This window comes from Pangasianodon hypophthalmus, chromosome 18 (genome assembly GCF_027358585.1).
Source record: "Pangasianodon hypophthalmus isolate fPanHyp1 chromosome 18, fPanHyp1.pri, whole genome shotgun sequence".
NCBI classification, from domain to species: Eukaryota; Metazoa; Chordata; class Actinopteri; order Siluriformes; family Pangasiidae; genus Pangasianodon; species Pangasianodon hypophthalmus.
The window spans coordinates 1769455-1792288 of record NC_069727.1 but is presented as its reverse complement, the minus strand read 5'-3'; the positions used below and the strand labels follow the sequence as shown (position 1 = coordinate 1792288).

The 22834-nt window shown below is 37.2% G+C and overlaps 2 protein-coding genes across 2 annotated transcripts in view; one reads left to right on the top strand and one right to left on the bottom strand.

Annotated features, from left to right (window-relative positions):
• orc5 (origin recognition complex, subunit 5) overlaps positions 1-7685 on the top strand; it is a 15042-nt gene extending 7357 nt beyond the window's left edge. Inside the window, exons 9-15 of the mRNA XM_053241897.1 lie at positions 1642-1732; positions 1854-1906; positions 3386-3498; positions 4184-4231; positions 4697-4807; positions 6392-6504; positions 7195-7685. Coding sequence (XP_053097872.1) covers positions 1642-1732; positions 1854-1906; positions 3386-3498; positions 4184-4231; positions 4697-4807; positions 6392-6504; positions 7195-7240 — 575 coding nt within the window. The 3' untranslated portion in view covers positions 7241-7685. The remainder of the gene's footprint in view (positions 1-1641; positions 1733-1853; positions 1907-3385; positions 3499-4183; positions 4232-4696; positions 4808-6391; positions 6505-7194) is intronic.
• A 1144-nt stretch (positions 7686-8829) lies between these two features.
• On the bottom strand, positions 8830-17575 carry guca1a (guanylate cyclase activator 1A). Its single transcript, XM_026909958.3, has 4 exons — positions 17314-17575; positions 16900-17049; positions 14561-14654; positions 8830-13057 (listed from the first exon to the last, which is right to left on the bottom strand). Exons 1-4 carry the CDS (start codon positions 17509-17511, stop codon positions 12930-12932), a joined length of 570 nt encoding a protein of 189 aa, XP_026765759.1. The 5' UTR covers positions 17512-17575; the 3' UTR covers positions 8830-12929.
• Positions 17576-22834: the final 5259 nt, after the last annotated feature.

Below are 22834 nucleotides of genomic sequence, written 5' to 3'. Positions count from 1 at the left end.
TTCAGTAATAAATAATATTTTATTGTTGTATTGTGTAGCTGTTATGAAGAGTAACAGAGGGATTATAATATATAATGCGTTATTTTTATAAAAACATAAAGTTTTTATTAGATGCTGAAATTATGTTAATTTTAAATAAAGAGATATTATGAAATAATTATGTTTAATTCTGACACTTTCATGGTGCGGAGACTTCAATAATTTATGTACAAATCTGCATGATGGGAAAGTTAATTAAGAGTGTTTAATGTCTAGGGATTTTTATTATTTATTATAAAATAAAAACATAGTAAGGTTGCGTTCGGTTATAGCAAATCTATCGTATACAGAAAAACAGAAAAGTGTTGCGTTTGTACACTTTCAGTTCGCGGATGTTTATATTTTACAGCTATAAGAGTTTTAGGACGGAGCATTTTAAAAAGAAATGCTGATTGTAGCTGTTAATAAATTATAATTGTTTTATAAAAATATTAATTTATCCCAATATCTGTGTTATATTTGGTCGTATCACTGACACTAACACTCAGAGGTTAAAGAGATAATAAAATTATATATTATTATAGTATAAATCTACAGTATTAAAAAACTCTAGACTAATAAATGTGACATTTGGTTCTTCTTTAAAGTTTATTATCTTCTCACAGTGAAGGTCCAAAAGTCTGAGCGCTAGTGAAACTGCTTCTATTGTGCTTTTTTTTCTAATTTAATACAATGATTTTTATTCCAAATTATAATCCTGACGATAACTAAAGTGAAAAGTAGAATCTTTGAAATATTTACACGAATTTCAGAGTTTCAAGTTTGAAGTTTATTTGTCATATATACAAGTGTCAGTGACAATGTACATTGAAATGCTTTTTGTGAGGCTTGGGCAGTCTACAGCAGTACAGTAATAACAGAAATAAATAATAAAGGGGCAAGCGAGACAGAAATTTAAGAGACAAATGTAGAATAATGATTATAAGAGATTCACAATACAAAAAAAGTGCAAAAAATACAAATAAGGTGCAGGTGCAAGGTTGAGGTCCAGATTTTGCTTTTGAGGTGGTGTAATGTAGTCGTGCAAAGTATGCAAGATTCCAAAAAAAAAAAAGACATGATGTTTTTGTAGTCCTTGATATGATATGAAGGGGATAATAGTGCAATTTTAGAGACAATTTTTATAGTTTATTACGGGTTCTGATAGCCTGCAGGTAGAAGCTGCTGGTGGAAAATAAGCGTGTCGTCTGATCACACGCTTCAGTAGACGAGATTAGACACGAGGGAAATCGGACCTTTTGTACAATATCTATATCACACATTTGCTTACATTTAAATAGCAACATAGAAATAGTGCAGAATCTTTAGTATTAAATATTCAACATATCGAACATTTAGTTTTTTTGTTTTTAAACATTTCAGAATTGTGGTGTCAGACTTGTGGACTCCACTGTGTATATTTATTACACTAAATTGTCGTTATGTGTTTAAACGAGTTTGAACTAAAGTGCAGAACTAAAGCTGACTCACGGTTTAATCTGTTCTACTCACGAAGCGGTTAGTGAGGATAGCGAGGATGGATGGATGATCCGTTCAGCATAAGTTAGCGTAATAAGACGACCGACGCGGTGTGTTTGAGTTGTTGTAATTCCTCCGTTATAGCCAGAGAGAGCGACACACACAAGCTGTGGAGGAACATCGAGCCTCACCTGAAGAAGGCCATGCAGAGTGTGTACCTGAGAGAGGTGTCCAGGTGAGACGACTACTACAGCGCTCTTACTAGTGCACTCGCACTGCTCTTTACAACACTCCTGACTGTGTGTGTGTGTGTGTGTGTGTGTGTGTGTGTGTGTGTGTGTGTGTGTGATCCTCAGTGTTCAGTGGGAGCAGCAGCAGGTGGAGGAGAAGGAAGCCACAGCTCTCAGAGGTAAACAGTGAAAGATTAAAATGTCTACTAGATTTTGTTGTGTTTTTGTTGTGCGTGTGCGTGTGTGTGCGTGTGTGTGCGTGTGTGTGCGTGTGTGTGTCTTGGTTCGTGGTTGATTCTGTTCGTTGTTGCGCTGTGTGACGGGGACTAAGGAAAAACATCTCGCTACATTACGTCACACGCGTGTAATATGTACGTGACAAATAAAGAACGTTGAATCTTGAAAGGAGAATAACTGTAACTCCAGCGAGCGACGAAGTGACACACAGTTTCTCGCTTTCTACACACAGCCCTGATTTCATTAATATTAAAATGACAGTTTTCTCATTTCTGTGCACGAGATCTGATGCTGTAAAGCGACAAATCCAAACCATGGTCTCGAATGTTTCTCCAGCTGTTTCTTCATCTTTAGTTTCTACCTGCAGTTTACTTTTTGAAAACGTTTAACCGTGGATTCGTTTTATCCTGTCATTAAACGCGTACAGAGACGCTACGAAGAAAAATAAAGCTTAGAACAGAAGTAGCAGAGATCACCGGTGTCTCGAGATGTGTAAATTAAACAACTGATTTTCACACTCATTAGTGCGTTATTTAATTTGTGTTTAACTACACAGCTTAAGAAGATACACAGGACTGTGCAAAAGTCTTGGCTTTTTAAATAGATGTTTATTTTCTGACTTCTACATTATTGATTCAGTACAAAACCATTTTAGATTCCAAACATTAGTTTTCCAGCACAGAATGAAATGTTACAGAAAAATGTTTGTATGTCAGTAAAGAAAGCAGCAGATTCCATAAGAGACACTTTTCAGATAAAAACAGAATGAAGGCTGCTGGGTTTCGCTGCAGAAATAAGAAGCGAGTCGACAGTCAAAGTCTCCAGAAGAACTGTGGCTGCTTCTGCAAGATGCTCAGTAACACTTCCAGCTCATTTCCTTATAAAACTGCACACACTGCACCTCAGATACTGCTTTATTTATTTAAAGTGAAGGATCGTCACATTAAATACTGACTTTGTTTCATTTATTACTGTTTACTGCTCTTTATAGGATTTATTTTAAATGTAGAAACATTTAATTTCATTATTTTTGAAAGCATCTTCGCTCTACAGCATTTCTTTACATGTGTCTAACACTTTTGCACAGAACTGCTGTATATATACTGTGTATAGCTACTGCTACTGTTACTCTTCGGCAGAGACAAACTACAAGAGACTTTTCACCAGCGAGTGTGAAAGTAGAGTAAAAAAAATAAAAGGATGCGTAAGTATTTATACACTGCAAAAATTATATATAAAAATAGTTTTAAAAAACATAAGCACTGTGTATCACTGTCACTAATGTTAGTTTTTTGTCTCTTAGTTGTTTTAATTATTATTATTGTAATCATTATGTTCATCTTCTCTCTCTCTCTCTCTCTCTGTGTGTGTGTGTGTGTGTGTGTGTGTGTGTGTGTGTGTGTGTGTGTGTGTGTGTGTAGGTTTATCAGCTCACGCTCATGTAGAATTGCCTTATTACTCCAAATTCCTGCTGATTGCAGCATATCTGGCCTCCTATAATCCCGCCAGGACGGACCGGCGCTTCTTCCTCAAGGTCAGATTTTCAAACCGGGATTCTGTAGCAGATCCCCTGCTGCGGTTTATCCAGTTACACACATTTACCAGATGTTATTTAGCTCGTAGGAGGAAGCTCGTCAGGCGAGAGAAGCGCTACAGGGCGAGAGACGTTCACTCAGGAAGAAGGACGTTTGTACAGACTTTCAGAGATTTCTCATTTTATTTACTGAACTGATGACACGGATTGTCTAAAAAAAAAAAAAAAAAAAACAAACAACAAAAGCAGAATGTTTAAAGATGAATGGACAGGAGACTCGTCTCGTTCTTTCCTGGTTGCTGTCGAAACATATTATTCTCACAGCGGTTACAGTTTCAGGGACAGAAAAATGAATTACAGTAGACTTCAATGGTACGTAGAGCTGCGTAAGTGTGTTTTTATCATCACAGTGATGTGAGCTTCATCAGTGGACAGGTTGTGAGAACAAACCGACTTAAAAACCATGTAATCCAGTCAGCTCCGGAGTTATTGGCACCCTTTTTGGTAAAGATGGGTTAAAAATAATTAAATTAGCTTCATCTCACATTGAATGTAGGAAAAAATCATCTTACTGAAGTTAAAAACTGTGTCAAAACCGTTGTATGTGACTGAAGCGATTTAAGTGTGTGTGTATTAGCAGGTTAGTTGGTGACGTTTGTTTAAAACTCTGTTTCTTTCTGAACAGCATCATGGGAAAATGAAGAAAACTAATTTCCTGAAGAAACACGAAAAAGTGAGTGACTTATTTAATATGTGAAAGAAGCACAAGGTCTCATTAGCTCTTTTAGAAGCTATTCAGATGTGTTTCAATCACACACACACTCTCCCTCTCTTTCTCTCTCTCCCATTTCTCTCTCTCTGTTTCTCTCTCCTCTTTCTCTACCTCTCCCCTCTCTCTCTCCAACTTCTCTCCATCTCTCTCTCTCTCTCTCTCTACCTTTCCTCTCTTTCTCTCTCCCACTTCTCTCTCTCTCTCTCTACCTCTACCCCCCCCACTGTTGATCTATCTATCTATCTATCTATCTATCTATCTCTCTCTCTCTCTCTCTCTCTCTCTCTCTCTCTCTCTCACTCACTCTCTGTTTCTCTACCTATTCCCCCCCTCTCTCTCTCTGTCTCGCTGTCTCTCTCTCTTTCCCACTTCTTTCCCACTTCTCTCTCTCTCTCTCACACTTCTCTCTCTCTCTCTCTCTCTCAGACTAGTAACCATCTGTTAGGGCCGAAGCCGTTTCCTCTGGACAGGTTGTTGGCGATCTTCTACAGTGTGGTGGACAGTCGCGTTGCTCCGACAGCCAGCGTCTTCTCTCAGGTTATTACACCTCATTAACATTTACACCGATCAGCCGTAAGATGAAATCCTCAGACAGGTGAAGTGAATAATGTTGATTATCTCGTTACTGTGGCACCTGCTAAGGGGTGGGATATATTAGACAGCAAGTGAACAGTCGGTTCTCAAAGTTGATGTGATAGAAGCAGGAAAAATGGGCAAGCGTAAGGATCTGAGCGACTTTGACAATGGCCAAATTGTGTGCATAGCTTACCTGGAGAAGAGATGGCACGAGGATGCACTATGGGAAGAACGTAAGCTGGCGGAGGCAGTGTGATGCTCTGTGTGCAATGTTCTGCTGGGAAACTTTGGGTCTTGGCATTCATGTAGATGTTACTTTGACACATACCACCTACCTAAACATTGCTGTAGACCAGGTTACACTCCTTCATGGCAACGGTGTTCCCCAATGGCAGTGGCCTCTTTCGGCAGGATAATGCGCCCTGCCACACTGTAAATATTGTTCAGGAATGGTTTGAGGAACATGACAAAGAGCTCAAGGTGTTGACTTGGCCTCCAAATTCCCCAGATCTCAATCCGATCGAACATCTGTGGGATGTGCTGGACAAACAAGTCCGATCCATGGAGGTCCCACCTCACAACTTACAGAACTTAAAGGATCTGCTGTTAACGTCTTGGTGCCAGATACCACAGCACACATTCAGAGGTCTTGTGGAGTCCATGCCTCATTTTGGTGGCACAAGGGGAACCTACACAATATTAGGCAGGTGATTTTAATCAATGTACACCACGCAGGCACGTGAGTGCCAGTGATGAGTTTGATTAAGCAGCAGGGGGCAGTATTATCAAATTCTGTTTATTGGATATTGTGATCTAGGACAATCCTGATACACTGTGTGCATAAATATTCAGTCTATCTCATAATAATGAAAGGGTGGGGAAAATTATAAATATAAAACAACATGGCTTATGAAATTATTTACATATTGCATGATTGCATAAGTATTCACACCCCTAAAGTAGTTCTGGTGTAACCATCAGCGGTCACATGATTAGTTGAATGGAGGCAACCTGTGTGCAATTAAGGTGTCATGTGATCTTAGTATAAACGCACCTGTTCCTGGAAGAACCCAGAGTTTGTTAGAGATCACACCTAAACACACAGCATCAAGGAGACCAAAGAGCTCCAGCACAGAGTTCTGGAAAAATATTCCAAACTTTGAAGTGCAGCAGAGCGACATTAAATCCGTTATTTAAAAAAATGGAAAGAACATGGCACAACCGCAACCTGCCTAGAGAAGTCCGTCCACCAAAATCAGTGAGCGAATAAAAAGGGGATTAATCAGAGAAGCAGCCAAGTGGCCAAAGGTAACGCTGAACACGATGCTCCCACCACCGTGCTTCACAGTACTGGAAGAGTATCAGTCAGGGTTTGGGTATAAAAAAAAAAATGTATTCTAAATTTTAAACATCACAAACTCCAGCTAATCCTCTAATGCCATGACCAAACGTAGCTGCTCAACATTATGGATGAATCACGGATTGTATTAATGTTGTATTTTTTTTGCGTAGTTATGTATTTTTGTCTCGTATCTCTCCGTGTAGATTTCCTCTCTGGTCACACTGCAGCTCCTCACTCAGGTGGGACACGACGACCAGCTCGACTCTCCTAAGTACAAGTGTGCCGTTTCCCTCGACTTCATCCTCGCCATCTCCCGGTGTGTGTGGTGTGTGTGTGTGTGTGTGTGTGTGTGTGTGTTGTAATGCTTATTGTTACTTACGAAAATGCATGAGTGTATATTCTGCTAAATATATTCTATATACTGGTCAGAAGGTGTTGATTAATTCTCTATAACAGCAGCTCTGACAGTAGCGCAGGTTTATATTAATGCGCTCGTTTTAATACTTTATCGTTTCTATAGTAACAGCTCGTTCACAGGGCCTCGTACAGCAGACGCTCCGCTAATAATAAACGGATTAACATAATTGTTGATATGGTGAAGTTTTCTTGAAGTAAGGAGATGTTTATATAACATTTATGGAAGGAGTCTCCAGTGTCAGCGCTTTGTAACAGTCAGAGGTAAAGCTGTAGCTTTAAGTTTTCCGACGTCTTCAGGACAGAGGAGTTTACGCTTCGTGGTAATATTTTCAGCAAATTGCTGTGGTATAAGAGGAATAAAACACTTCAGGATTTGCTGTTACAGGAAAATAATCAACTTCAGGGTGGTAACAGTAGCTCCACTTCATGATCCGACCCTGTTGTTGATTAATATCCTCTAGCAGTACATCCTAAAAGGTTTTGTAAATTGAACATTTCTCTCTGTGATGTCTTCTCAAAGCATGGTTCTGTTTTTCAAATACATCATTTATTCTTTCATTCTGACTTTTCTTGTTCTTTCTCTTCTCAGAACCGTCAGCTTTGACATTGTGAGGTACCTGTATGACTTCCTGTGAGGGAAACCGCTTTCTGATTGGACGGCACGCTCAGGAACACTGTGAGTGAGGTGGGAGGGGCTTGGACTGGAGGCTCTGCGCTGTGATTGGCTGAAACAGGAAACGTGTGCAGGAACTCCACACCGCTCTCGCTTTACGCACTTCCACTCGGAAGGAACCATGAACAAATACAGATATTTTCTTTCGGTTTGGAGATAATGTTTAGCAGAAGACCTTTAAATCTTAACAAAAGCGCTTATCCTCGTCACGCATCATGGATTTCTCACGTAAAACTCACAAGGACAAGAGTGTGGGGTGTGTTTCTGTTTCTGGATTTGGGCGTGGAAGTGGGCGTGGCCTAAAATCCAGCGCTCACTACTGTGTAGTGACTGTAGTTAGACTTTACACTGTCCTGGGTGCTCTTAGTGTTATAATGGTTGTAATAAATAAATATTGTGTTTTCACATTTAAGCTTTAAATCGGAGTGTTTTTTAAAAAAATTTTTATTAGACTAATTTGCTGGATAGCTAAATTTAGCTAAGTTCATCGTAAGTTAGCGAAAAGTGGCTAATGTGAGCTAGCTAGAGAGTGCAGTTTGGTGGTTTGATAGCTTGGTAAGTAATTAAATGTTATAAGAATATTAACATTATTATGAATATTGTTCATTATGTTCTGATGAAAACATCACCCCCTAGTGACCTGGAGTAATTTTATAATGTTGTTTATAATGTTGTTTATTAAATTAATGTCACTGCATTTTAGAAAATATGTCAGTAAACATATCTATAACTTCTCACTTGGTTTTAACTGCTAAAGCACTTTATTACACACTAAATGAATTAACTCATGGATTAAATCTCGACTCCTCACGTCTTCATACTTTCACGAGTAGGCAAAATATGGTGGATCAAAAAAAACCCTACAGAAGCAGTTTTCTAAGCAGCAGGGTTTATTTATTTAATCATGTGTAATGCAGTTATGCATAGATGATAAAAATTGCCGCTGAGTGGAGCTGTCACTCCTCTAAATCAGATTTTAATTTCATTACCTTCTAATCTCATTTTCAGCAAAATAAAATAAAATAAACCCTTGTATATACCACCCAAGTCAGAAAATCCTGCAAGAAAATTAATTCAACAACAATAATAATAATAATAATAATAATAATAATAGTAATAATAATAATCACAGATGTCTCTTTGATTATCCCTAATTATTATTATTAGATATTTGGTGATCGATAGATGTGTAATGGATACGAAGTATATAAAATATTCAAAAATAGCATTTTTGAAAAAAGTTAAATAATTGTTATTGACAGAGTTCATATTCTTTGTTTATTGTTAATTACATTATTGTTTATTTCATCCCAGTTTTTTAATAACAGTAATATGACACACACTAAATCGTTCCGTTTCCGAAAGCGGGCCTGTGGTGAGGTGATCTGCTGTTCTACAGAAGCTCTGAACTCTTTCCTGGGAACAGACGGATTTGTACATGATCGTGTGAGGTGAGGATGCATGAATCAGGAATCAGTGACGATGAAAATCACAATAATGGAAACATTTGTGCAGAAGTGAGCAGGTCTGAGCGGGACTCAGGGTTAGCTGGAATTCGATTCAGGCTGTTAGTCACGCTGTGCTTTCATCACCTCCTGTAACTCATCACACATTGTTCACTGGTTCGTCGGCTCCTTCGTGGCATGGACAGCTGATGTGATGCTGGCGATGGACTGGTCAGCTTTTGTCTTGACGAGGTTTCAACGTTTCTGCTATTTCCACACTTCCATCAAAGTGGAAATCAGCTCATGCTGTTCTGCGTAACGAGTGTGAACCTGTCTGAGCAGGTGTCTGACAAAACGAGGATGTTGATGATACCTTGAGCTGGTTTTACTCTTCACACTGTGATCTTAATCACCTCTGTGTCTATAACCGGCTGTGTGATAATGTGTGTCCTCCATGTCAGTAACTGTAGATCTGTGATTAAAGACAATGCTTTAAAGACAATTATTACATCCTCCATCAGCGTGATCCTTTATATATATACAGCATGATCTTTATATATAAAATGCACCGTGTGGAGTTTCAGGACGCAGTTGTAGTTGTAGTGGGTTGTTTTTTTTTTTTTTGGTTTTTTTTTTGAGCTTTTCTTTTATGTGTTTTCTTTTTTTTCTTAAACATACAATAAACATAGTGCTTTTATTAATTTAGCATGTATGAATTATGTTCCAAGTTTATCCTCATTATTTTGCATTCTAAGTTTCACTAGGGATTTTTTTTAAACCTTTCTTTATTTATCTTTTAATCTATTTATTATTCTACATTCAGACTCCTTTTAGAAATATCCAAAGGAATCCAGATGTTTGTCCATCATCTGGAACGTGACATTAAAACAGACCAAACTCACTAAACACGAGAACGGGACGTGATGTAACACTGGACACAGTAGTAAGACTCTTTAAAGGGAAAGTGAGCAGAGCTGATGCAGTGAAAAAGAAAACCATAAGAGGAAGTCATGGTTAAAGTGCTAACTCGTTCTCACGCCTTCACTTTGCTTTTGTCTTTTTTTTTTTGGGTTTTTTTTTTTTTTACTTTAAAGAGACGATGCTGCTTTTGTGAACAGTGTTTCATTCATTCCTGCATCTCTGTGGAAATCATCGTTGTCATAGTAACAGAAGAAGAAGCTAAAAGAGTTTAGAAACTGACTCATCTCGTCTCATGTCCTATTATTAGCCATGAACAAATACACCGAGTTTCCACTTTATCACATCCACCCACGATGATCTTTTACTAACAACGCCTCAGCAGTGGATGTATCAGGACCGCGCTCCATGGGTAGATGGGGGTGCCAATACTTTGTGCAGACCAACAGATGGACCACACTTAGTCAGTGTGTAAATCATAGAAACCACACACCACATATTTCAGAGTTAAGATTTTTTTTTATTGTAGAAATAAAAAGCACAAGCAGGTCAACACGAGTTCTGTAATTTCTGTTACACAAGGCACAGAATGCGTTAGAGCTAGCTTTACTTTACTGAACCGACATTGTTTATATTAAAATTATATCAAATAAAGCTCATTTTTAACAATTTATCCATTAATAACCAGTGTACACAATACAGGTAGAGAAAATTGGGCATCGGGACTCCAGCACAGTCGTGATTTTCCTGCTCTAACATCAGATATACACATCAGAGACCAATAGTAGCTTTACAGTGTGTAAAATCGAATGACTGTATGAACAATTTCCGGAAATTAAGTGTTGTGTTGAGACGTTTTATATTTCAGCACTTTTAAAATTTACAAGAATAACTGACGTTAGCGTATGTATGTATCGTCTGGAGTTACTCGAAGAATCATTCGCAAAATTTAGCTAGCTAATTCTCTCTGTGAACGTTAGCTAGCTACGTTAATGCGTTATTTATTTTGATGATGTGGAGCTACGCAAGTCAATTCAGGCAATTCGGTCCCATTTTTAAGAATTTGAGTGCAGTTTACGATGTTGTAGTATGTTAATTGGTAATTAAATGTTAAAAATTGGAAAGATTCAGTTCTCTGCAGAAAACCTAAATACCTTAAATTCTCTCCATGCTCTCGTCTATAGTCAAATTTCTAACACGTGAATTACAAAGATTATGGTTAGAGGCGGGGTTAGTGTTTACATAATTCTTATGAAATCGAATGAAATCCAACTGTATCTCAAATCCAGTCCTGCTAACCCCAGAGAGGAATCATGAGTAGTCTCTAGAAAAGAAGGGAAATAAAAACACAGTAAATAGTAAAAAAAACAAACAAAACATATTTTATATACTTTTTTTTATTTAATTGAAATTTCTTGTCTAATGTCCCTCGTTAAAAAAAAAAAAACTCTTTCAGGGGGAAAAAAACGCCAAAACTGCCGTTTTTAACCGTTTTTGGTAGCTGAAATTTTGGTGCGTCCCTAATAAATATAGCTACGTGATGTTAACTATATAATTGTTTAATGTTAGCTAAGTGGATAGACCGACTGATTTTATTTCACATTAATGAACTCATTAATAAACGTTCATATCCGTTTACCGTGACACAAAGCGAGGAGGGTGCGTCGCCGGCGGGAAAATTGAGTCGAGACAAGAAATTACTTTTCTGAGATAGAGGGAAGGGGGCGGGGCTTAAGTTACTATCGGAGAGTTACAATCGTCTACGCAACTGTCAGTCGTTCCAGATTGTCTTCTCTGCTATTTTTATTGAGGGTTTAAAAAAAGAAGATTGCTCATTCAGTGTATGCAGATCCCATAAAGGTTGGCAAGTCTGTATAAAAAATATTTAAAAATGGGCAAAATCAACACAGTCCTATGGTAAAGGCTCTAAAATGTGTATCTATGATTGAATCAGGTGTTTATGAACAGGGAAATAAGCACACTGTGCTAGACTTCAGCCCCACAGCAATGTTTTCTAGCACATAGTCACTTCACATCCTTACAAAAGTAAACCGGCTTGACTTAAGTCTTGTCTTGTGTTTTATTCTCAAATATAAATTTCTACCTCATGAAAGTAATAATGATAATCATATATACATATATACATATAACATACAAGTTCCAAGCTCTTTGGACACACTCAGTGACGTTACAAGGCTGCGTTCCAGTACTGTTTTTGAGGGGAAGAACGAACAGAAGGTGTATGTTCACCGTTTCAGTGGGTAAAGTTGGGGAATATATACACAGAGCAGAAGCAAGCTAATAACTCAGGCTAGCAATTTAGCCATGCAACATGTAACCAATAAACCTTTTATGTGTGAAGACAGTGACAATGGAAACGTAACAGAACTATCGAGAACATCAACATTTCCCTCAGATGTGTTGGTAAATTATTAAGAAAAAAAAAACTATATGACTAGAATTATCATTTATCTAGCTAGCATGTAGCTGCTAAGTCATTTCTACACAGTGTAAGGAGAGAGTGATAATAGAAACAAGACCAAACTATCAGGAATATAAACATTTTCCTCAGATATGTTATTATATTACTAATAAGAGACATTATGAGGCTAAAATTATGATTATGCTAGCTAGCATGCATGTGGTAAATCGTTTATATGGCTAAGGTTAGGACACAGTGAGTGAAAACAGGACAAATCTATCAGGAATATCAACATTTCTCTCAGATGTGTTGGCAAATTACTAAGGAAATGTTCAGTATGGCTAAAATTATGACGTGTCCCGCTAGCAGGCAGCCGTTAAGTTGTTTAAATGGGCAATGTGAAAACACAGTGATAGTGAAAAGGAGACAGAATTATCAGGAACATCAACATTTACCTCAGATGTGTTGGTAGTAAGATACTTTTTTGGCTAGTATTTTAATGTATTTAGACTTAGCATCAACTGCTAACGTCTGTGAGTTCCACCATGTTGAAAAACAACATTGTGTCAATTTGTGAACACTTAAGAAAGTCGTGGCTGTGACATGAGAGTGCGGCGTTTATTTTCTTCTTGTAAAATCCGTGACCGTGTTTAAACATAGCATAAATTACCGACTTGCTAACTAGCTGGTAATGCTAGTAGACTATGTTTTGGAAAGGAAACTGTGTCAGGAAATCTTCTAACTACTTTAAGAAATAAGAAGTGAATTCACAGGAGTGTGTCGGAGTCAGTACCAGAGCGCAGCCCAGCTATAACGTTCTCTCTGCTTGTTAAAAAGTTCTCACACTTTTGTTGAGGTTCTAGCTCTTACACGCTGTTCCTGCGGTTGTGGATCATGGCCACAATGTGACTGAGGTCCAAACTCTTCATCATCACCTCCATGAACTCTTCATCTCGCCGTGCTCCTTCTACAAACTCCTCCAGCGACAGCTCACCTGTTCAGGAAAAAAACAAAAACATGGAGGATGTGGATTTTACACTACTGTTTAATCATGTGATGTGTTTAATCATGTGATTAATAAACGAGCATTTAAGGAATTCTTTGGGCCTTGACAGAATCTGAAGTACTAATAATGAATTAGTACTCAATTAGTTCATGAGTCTTTAATTATGAAATAAATGAAATAAAACGTCATGTCTTATAACTATTATTATAACATCTTATCACAGGACTCTCAGAGGGTTCTTGGTTGTTCCTCTGGAGGAAACGTGTGAAGGTTTTATGTAGAACCCTGCAGTATTTTCCCATCAGAAAGGGCTCCAAGCAGAACACTCTTTCTGAAGCTTAAATATCCAATGAACAATTAAAAACTCTTGAAACCCATAACGGAGCCTTGAAGAAGTCTACATCAGAGTCTTATCAGATAGAGTTCCAAGTAGAACCCATTTATGAGGCTAAGAACCCTTAAATGTCCAAAGAACATTTAAAGAATCCCTCCCTGTATTTACTAACTGGGTAAGTCTGCAGTACAAACTCCAAATTATTGCTCATTATTTTCTTCATAATATTTAGAACCTGTCAGGAGTTTAACATTTAGCTATCTTGGTACACTCTTGGGGAGATAAATGGTTCTTCAAGTGTCCTTTAAGGGTTCTGTGGATCATTATGCGGAACCTTTCTGATAGGGGAACAGTCTTTTGCAGGTTTCTTCAAGAGTTCTTTAAGGGTTAATTGGATAGTTAAGGGTTCTCAGCCTTCTAATGTTCTACATGCAAGCCTTTCTCATAGGGAAATACTGTTGTAACGTTCTTTAAGAGTTTGTTGGATAATTAAAGGTTCTTTACGTTTTAAAAGGGTTCCACATGAAAACTTTTCTAAGGAAACCTCTTTTTTAGGGTTGTTTAGCTCTTAAAATGGTTCTACTTGAGACCATTTCTGATAATCGAACACTCTTAATGTGTTCTTAACACTTTAGTGTTCTTAAATGTTCTTAAAGGGTTCATTGGATGGGTTCTTAGCCTCCTAAAAGGTTTATACATGGAACCCTATCTGATAGGGGAACAGTCTTTTGTAGGATTCTTCACGGGTTCTTAAAGGGTTAATTGGATCTAAGGTTCTTAGCCTCGTAAACATGTTCTACTTGCAGCCCTTTCTGATGGGGAACTACTGCTGTAGGGTTCTTTAGGGGTTTGTTGGATAATTAAGGGTTCTTTACTTCGTTAAGTGGTTCTGTTCGGAACATTTTCTCACAGGGAAACACTGTTTTTTAGGGTCCTTAAAGGGTTTGTTGGATAATTACAGGTTCCTATCCTCCTAAATGGGTTCTACTTGGAACCTTTTCTAATAAACACTCCCAACCAACGACCCAAAGAGTGCACGACGGAAGTTATAATAAAAAACCGTGAGCACTAACTTTAGCAGCTTGTAATTTATTTGTGATTTTTATATTTTCGCATGTGATTGGATCATAAATAACGGGTTTGAGTCGCTGACTCACCGTCTCCGTTTGCATCGATCCTCTCAAACACGCGGTTGGTGAACTCTTCAGCGCTCACTTCCTGAGAATCGCTGCCGTTAATGGCTCGGATAGCCTGAGACACACACACACACACACACACACACACATACACACATGGAATACTGTAGTCGTGTAGAGGTTTTGTTAATTATTAGTTAGTAAATTTTACTTAATTATTAGTAGTAAATCTGCTGTTTATCATCATCTTTAAAAACATTGTCTTATTATTTGTAACTGTATCTGTGTTTTTTTTTTTAGTATTTTAATTGTATTATTTATTATTAATTGTTTTTGTTTTTTACCTTTTAAGTGTACTTTTATTATTTTCTGATTACTAAGTTGATAAGGTTTAGAAATAAAGTTCTGTAAGAATAAATACTATATTTATGTTTTTAATAGAAATCATAGTAATGAATATCTGAGCCTTTGTTAAGAGACTTAAAGCTGACACAAATCATGACCTTAACCTTTCGCTAAAACATAATCTTAATCCCGTCTCTCACCATAATCCATAATCTCATCATCTGAGCTTTCATACTGTGAGCCTTTATAAAAAATAAATAATGAAAATAATGAAGAAATGATGTTTTTAAATGCAAATATATAGCTGACTAGAAGTGAGGTGAAAATTTAATATAATTTAATATTACATTACTTTTATTCAGTAGTTTTCTAACTTTTATTTTACTGTATTTAATTTGTTGTTATTTGATCTTTATGTAGGAATTTTACTGGAAATGATATGTGCAATATAAAAAGTAATTATTATTATTATTATTATTATTATTAACCTGTCAGGACTGGACAGTAGAGGACAGACTAACATTCAGACGAGACAATCGAGTTAAAGCAACACATGACCCAAAACAGGTCAATAACAGTGACGTGGTTATTTATAACCTATTAATAAGTGTCTGGTCAGTCGTTGTGCTCTGAGAATACAGAAGCATATCTGAGCAGCTTATATCAGGATTTGCAAGATGACGTGATGTTTTACGAAGTAAACAACCTCATAATGAATTACAGCCATCATAACACAGTTATAAACATTGAATACATAAACACTGAATGTTTAAAAAGCAGTAGTTGAGCATTTATTGGCATCTCGTGTCAGTATTCACATGATAATATTTTATAAAAAGGCTGACATAAGATAAATATTATTCACGGGTCATCTAACTAACAAATGTATACATATATATATATATATATATATATATATATATATATCCATGAAAAACAATGAATGCCTAGGCATCTATAAGCATGTTATAAAGGCTACATAAGCAAGTATTATGTGAGCTTTTTTTTCTTTTAAGCTTAGTTAATAATGTTTATGACAATTATAAGTTATTGGAAATGTTTAACTTAGTTAAGCATCCGATGCATGTAATAACAGGTTTGTGAGCATCCGAATGCAGTCATAAGCCTCTTATAAATGTTCATGCAGATCTCTCTACATCAGTAACTCACGTTTTCTTTAATAAATGTCTTTTGTCATGTCAGGAATAAGCTGTTCATATACACTCGTACATTATTCTATATGTTCTTCAGTGCTCCATCAGCGTTCATGCATTGCTTTAAAATGGTATTTATTGTGTATGGATGTGTTATTCTTTTATATTTACTTTATAAAACTTTATAAAATGTTGTTTCATCAGTACTGACATAAGCTGCTTGTATATCTAATGCAGTGCTCCATAAATATGTTCTATTTAACGTTATGTCGCCTGATATCAGTTTTGACGTTGTGTTTACCTTTATGATACGGAGCAGCCTGCGTCAGTCTATGCAGATGCTTATGTTGTATATATTCCCAGGATTCCTGTTTATAGGGTCCTACTTTCCCAGGATACTATATTCCCAGGTTTCCTATATTTCTAGGACATCTATATTCCGAGGCTTCCTATATTCAAGGATACTATTTTCCCAGGTTTCTTATATTCCCAGGGCACTATATTCCCAGAGTTCCTAGATTCCCAAGGTTTCTATATGCCCCAGATCCTTTTTTTTCCAAGGCACTACTGTATATTTCCTTTATTCTTTATTCTATAAATCCTTTATTCCAGGATTTCATATATTCCCATGGTCATATTGTCCCAGGGTTCCGATATTCCCAGGACACTATATTCCCAGGGTTGTATATCACCAGGTTACATATAGTATTCCCAATTCCCAGAGTTCCTATTTTCCCAGGGTTTCTATTTTCTTAGATTTCCTATTTTCCCAAAATTTCTATATTCCTAGAATTCCTGTTTTCCCACAGGTCCTATATTCCTAGAGTTCCTATAGTGGTTCCCAGGCCGCTGTATGTTTACCTTTATGATATTGAGCAGCTCATGTCGGTCTATGCAGCCGTTGCCATCCACGTCATAAAGTCTGAAGTACCAGCGCAGTTTGTGCTCCATTTTTCCTCTCATTACGAGACTTAGTGCCGCTACGTACTCCATGAAGTCGATATAACCATCCTGCAAAGGAGACAAAGTCAGCTGTAATCCGTCCAGTATGTTGATGGTCCAGTATGTTGATGGTATGTTGATCTGCTACGCTTACAGCATCTTCAAGTTAAGCAATGAATTTTAAACGGATTTTTAACAGTGTAATATTTATCTATTTAATATTGTGCTTGAATGACATTCCATAGTGATTACCACTCCTGTGGTACCTTTAAGGCTACGTTTACATTCTTGGTTCCTTGGAGAACACAACAAGAAATGTGTTCTCTCACTCACCTTGTTCATATCGAAGGTGCGAAACATCTGTTCGATGTAAGCGTTGGCCTCTGGATCGAGACCTCGGAGCCCGAAGAACTGCTTGAACTCGTGGAGCGTTAACTGACCTGAAGGACACTCGGTCATGAACTTCTTGTACCAGAGATGCATCTCAACGGCCTGCAGATCGTCCACGGTGCAGCCTGTGGAGTTCCCCATGTCTGAAACCGTCTCTTTATCAGAAGCCCAATCGGTCCTCTGTGCAGGCGAGATCCCGCTGAGATCTTCGCGTCTCACAGACTCACGACTCGGGCGCTTGGAGAGGATGCAGGAGCTCCACGCGGCTTTTGTAAGCGTCTCGGATCAGCCTGGTGATGATGAACGTGTCTAATCCAGAGCAGAATATAGTTATGAGGCTAAGACAGAGACGGATTTTCTCCAGCTCACGTGTGTGTCTGTGTGTGTGTCTGTGTGATGTTCAGGGTCAGCACTGACATGACCATTGCTATGTACTGAACACATTTTATTTGCCATTGTTGTGTGTGTGTGTGTGTGTGTGTGTGTGGTGTTACAGTAAAATACTGAGTAACAGAGTGGCATGAAGAAACAGTTACTGCTCCCACTCTGAAGTTGGTTATTTTCCTATAACATCACATCCCCAAGTGTTTTATTCCTCTTATACCACAGCAACTGAAAGTTTATTAAAGAACGTTATACAGTAATGGAGGAACGCTGTTTCATTTCACTGTGTACTGTACCAGCTGTGTATGTTTGAAATGACAATAAAGCAACTTGACGCTTGAACATGATACATTTTATTCATTTACAGTTATATTTAATGTCTGTGAAACAAGTTCGTGTTCTCGCTTACGTTATAGCAGCTATAAACAGTCATTCTCTTACCAGCTTCTCTTTCTTCTCTCGACAAAAAACGCAGCTTGTCATGTTACGAGAAACCGCAATGCGTAAACTGGTTACAGCTTTACCTCTGACTGTTACACAGCGCTGACACTGGAGACTCCTTCCATAAATGTTAAATAAACCGCTCCCTACAGGAACTTACACCGTCTCAATGATTTTTAAAATCTGTTTATGTGGAGCATCAACCACGAGTCCCTGTGAATGAGCTGTTGCTATAGAAACAATAATGTATTAGAATGTGTGTACTATATAATCCTGCGCTACTGTCAGAGCTGCTGTTATAGAAAATTAATCAACATCTTCTTCTGCAATCGCAATGCAGAATTCAGCAGCGCTGTGGTGTGATTTGAAATAAACAATGCGCCAGAATAAATTCAGAAAATATCGTAAAATGTATTTTATTAATATAATTTGTAAATTATTATTTTTTTGCTAAAGTCACTGAATAAATGAATATTACATTGAAATGTGTCAGTTAATGATTAAAGAAATATCGAAGGACAGAAGAAATATATAAATAAATATACTGATATTAACATATTGATAAATAAATGAACAAAGCTAACCCTACTACATCTCTAAATTATCTTACACAAGAGAAAAAATGAGTGTACAGTTATATTTTGAGACATTCTGAATGAAATAAACACACTAAATGTGAATAATAAAGAAGTGACACGATACACAGCCTAATTCTGAGATGAATTCAGGTTTATTTTAGATGAAGTTAAACTGATATCTTTAATAGTGAAAGAAAACAAGAGGCTTCAGTTACAGAACACAAACCAAACAAAAGTTTTTCAGTGTTTTCATTCCAATCGTTGTATTTCCTTTGTATTGAAAATTACTTTTACCCTTTAGTTTTGTCCTCATTTGGATTAAGAGGCGGGGAATGTGGAATGGGGGTGTGGCCAGGGAGGATGGCTAGTGGTTTAGCAAAGATGGCACATTTTAAAACAAACAAATAAACAAATAAAGTTGGATATATAAACAAATCTACTGAAGTATATTCCATACTTGTAAAAGGGTTAAAGACGGCTCTCTGGCCACGCCCCTTTTCCTATTCTTTCCTCCTTATGTCAAAAAACAAGAAATACAAACCAAATAAAAGTGAAATGTAAAGAAGGAATGGCATCTCAAAAGAAAAGTACTGAAAATTACTAGAATTATTTACGTATGTCTCATGTTTATGATTTTATATATATATACACACACACACAGTACTGTGCAAAAGTCTTGGCACCCTATTTTTTTTAGTACAAACTTTGTTATAGATGTTTATTTTCTGACTTCTACATTATTGATTCAGTACAAAACCATTTTCGATTCCAAACATTAGTTTTCCAGCACAGAATGAAATGTTACAGAAAAATGTTTGTATGTCAGTAAAGAAAGCAGCAGATTCCATAAGAGACACTTTTCAGATAAAAACATAATGAAGGCTGCTGGGTTTCGCTGCAGAAATAAGAAGCGAGTCGACAGTCAAAGTCTCCAGAAGAACTGTGGCTGCTTCTGCAAGATGCTCAGTAACACTTCCAGCTCATTTCCTTATAAAACTGCACACACTGCACCTCAGATACTGGTTTACTTTATTTAAAGTGAAGGATCGTCACATTAAATACTGACTTTCTTTCATTTATTACTGTTTACTGCTCTTTATAGGATTTATTTTAACGTAGAAACATTTAATTTCTTTATTTTTGAAGGCATCTTTGCTCTACAGCATTTTTTTGCATGTGCCTAAGACTTTTGCACAGAACTGTGTATATATATTGTCAGCATTATTTAGACAGGTTTGATTAAAAACTGCATTAAAGCCGTGTAAATAATTTTCGAATCAAACTGTACTGCCCCATTGCTGCTTTCACTTTCTGTTTTTTTTTATTAACTCTACTGTAAATTCCATATTTGTCTATTTAGTGTTCTTTTTCTGAGTCTTAGTTCCTCTAAAGGATTTTCCCCAACGCTGTCAAGAAGATTTTTCTCACCACTGTTGCATTCGATGCTTTCCTTTAGTGTTTTAGACCCGAATGTCTCTTATTAAAGGTGTTATATGAATAAGTGAACGATGAAGGAAATGTTAGGAATACATCATTAGATACATCTCAGTGGTTATAAAGATCAGAAATGGAGATTGTCCTTAAGCTGTAATATAAAACCACATCACTCAGCTTAGAGCCACACTTTCTATAAAGCTCATATTCACACATGATTAAAAACACATTCTTTCAAAATGTAGTAACAATCCATGGTGTACTTTTTTTTTTATAAACTAGAATAATGCTTATAACACTCCAGTAAAGCTTATACCTCCAAGCTGAAGTTCAACAACTGGGATATAATATATAATATAGATGTAATGTAAGTGTAAAGTGAGAAATATTTCACTTTTAATTGGATAAAAGAAAAAATCGAAGTGCCCTAGAATACATAAAATCCATACAATATATACGATTCCTTTAATAAATCAGCATACAGAGAGCCATTATGATATGAAAGTGGCCACATTAAATGATCATTGCATGCTTAAATACAGATATTTAAGTGTTTAATGTGGTATTTAATATTTTTTCCTTATTCTGTTGTCATTCTGTACATTTTTTGACACTCCTATTGATTACACTGTAATAAATGTTAATGATAAATGAAATTATACTGAAAATAAGACAAGCATAAGTCGGAACAAGATCATCATATACTATATTAAAGATAAACTGATAATAAAAATAATAAATATTATAATAATAATAATACTTTCTGAATTATAGGACCAAAACTGAAACCTCCAGGCTTTTACACATTCATTGAAATGACTAAAAAGTAGTTATGTAGTTTACATTTTTTTAAAAATGTATTCTACGATGTATTACTGTGTTATATGACCATTTATAACACTGTTATATATCTCAGGCTACGTGATAAGAAGTGCTAAAAAATATATAATTAACAGTCAAGCACATACATGAAAAAGATCCCAAAAGAGCAATTTCAGGGCAACAGCTGAAATAAAAGTTTCAGTGTTTGTTACGTGCTTTACCATTCCGCTTTTATTCTGAATATAGAATTCAGATTTAATCCGTTCGAAATGTCTTTTTGAAAAGTTCACAGTCGTCACTCCGAGTCTGACTTTTTGCTTGACAGGATCTCCGTCCCAGTCCCATTGCATCTTCGGCTCAGCCTGCCCAGGTTCCTGTGTACGCCGCTGAACACCGACGCTATGCATTGTACAGAGAGCGTCATCCATCTGATCACCTCCACGAACCAGCCGACGGAGCGAGACGTGAAGCTCACGAACACCGTCATGTAGTGGGCGAGCAGGAGGAGGCTGCGAGCCAGCTGCTTGCCGTAATTGACGATCAGGTTGACTTTGCAGTCGAGTCCTCGCATTCTGCCGTGGTTCATGATGAGAATCGCAGAATGTGTACAAAGATTACGATGAATTCGAGGATGCAGTTATGTTACAAATTTACAAATGGCTTAAGAACAATCAAGGTTTACAAAAAGATTAAAATGAGTCTACACCAAGCAGTGAGTCGCGAGTATGATGAGAGAGACGACGTCTTGCGTTTGCTGACGGGTTACAGTTAAAACTCTGTGGTTCCTCTGTGGTTGCGATGTCAGTCAGATGACTTCTTCCTGTGAAAGTAAGCAGTTGGTCACTCTGTGTGATGAAAAGTTACAGACTCTCTTGTAGCTAGAGGTCTAGCTTCTGAAAGGAGAAATGACTCGAAAAATATTTGTCTCAGAATGTTGACATGCTTTTCTGTTGCTCATTTGTCACTTACAGTTGTACTTTCTTTACACTCACTTACTGCATTGTTTGCGATTTATGGAAGTACTTTGTAGGCACTTTCTTGCTGTCTTGTTTTAGTTTGTGGAGGTTCTTCATAGACATTCACTTGCTGTTTCAGTTGTCGTTAACAGTCTCAGTATGTAGATTATTGCTGTTTCATGTCCTGTCTGTGGTTACACACTGGACACTCTCTTGCTGCTTCATTCAGGTTTGCGGTTGCACTTTGTAGATGCTCCTTTGACACTTCCTTTCACTTTGCGGTTAAAATTTTCAAATGTTCCCTTGCTGCTTTGTTTCAGTTTGTCCTTGTAGTTTGTGGATGCTTCCTTGCTGCTTCATTTCCATTTACAGTGGTACACCGTAGATATTCACCTGCTGCTTCATTTCAGGTTTGTGGTTGTAATTTGTACATGCTCCCTTGCCACTTCGTTGCACGTTTGTGGCTGTAATTTGTACACATTCCCTTGCCGCTTCGTTTCAGGTTTGTGGTTGTAATTTGTTGATGCGCCCTTGCTGGTTCGTTTCAGGTTTGTGGCTGTAATTTGTACATGCTCCCTCGCTGCTTCGTTTCACTTTTGTGGCTGTAATTTGTAGACACTCCCTTGCTGCTTTGTGTTGTGGCTGTAATTTTTACACGCTCCCTCGCTGCTTCGTTTCACGTTTGTGGCTGTAATTTGTACATGCTCCCTTGCCGCTTCGTTTCAGGTTTGTAGTTGTAATTTGTTGATGCGCCGTTGCTGCTTTGTGTTGTGGTTGTAATTTTTACACGCTCCCTTGCCGCTTCGTTTCAGGTTTGTAGTTGTAATTTGTTGATGCGCCGTTGCTGCT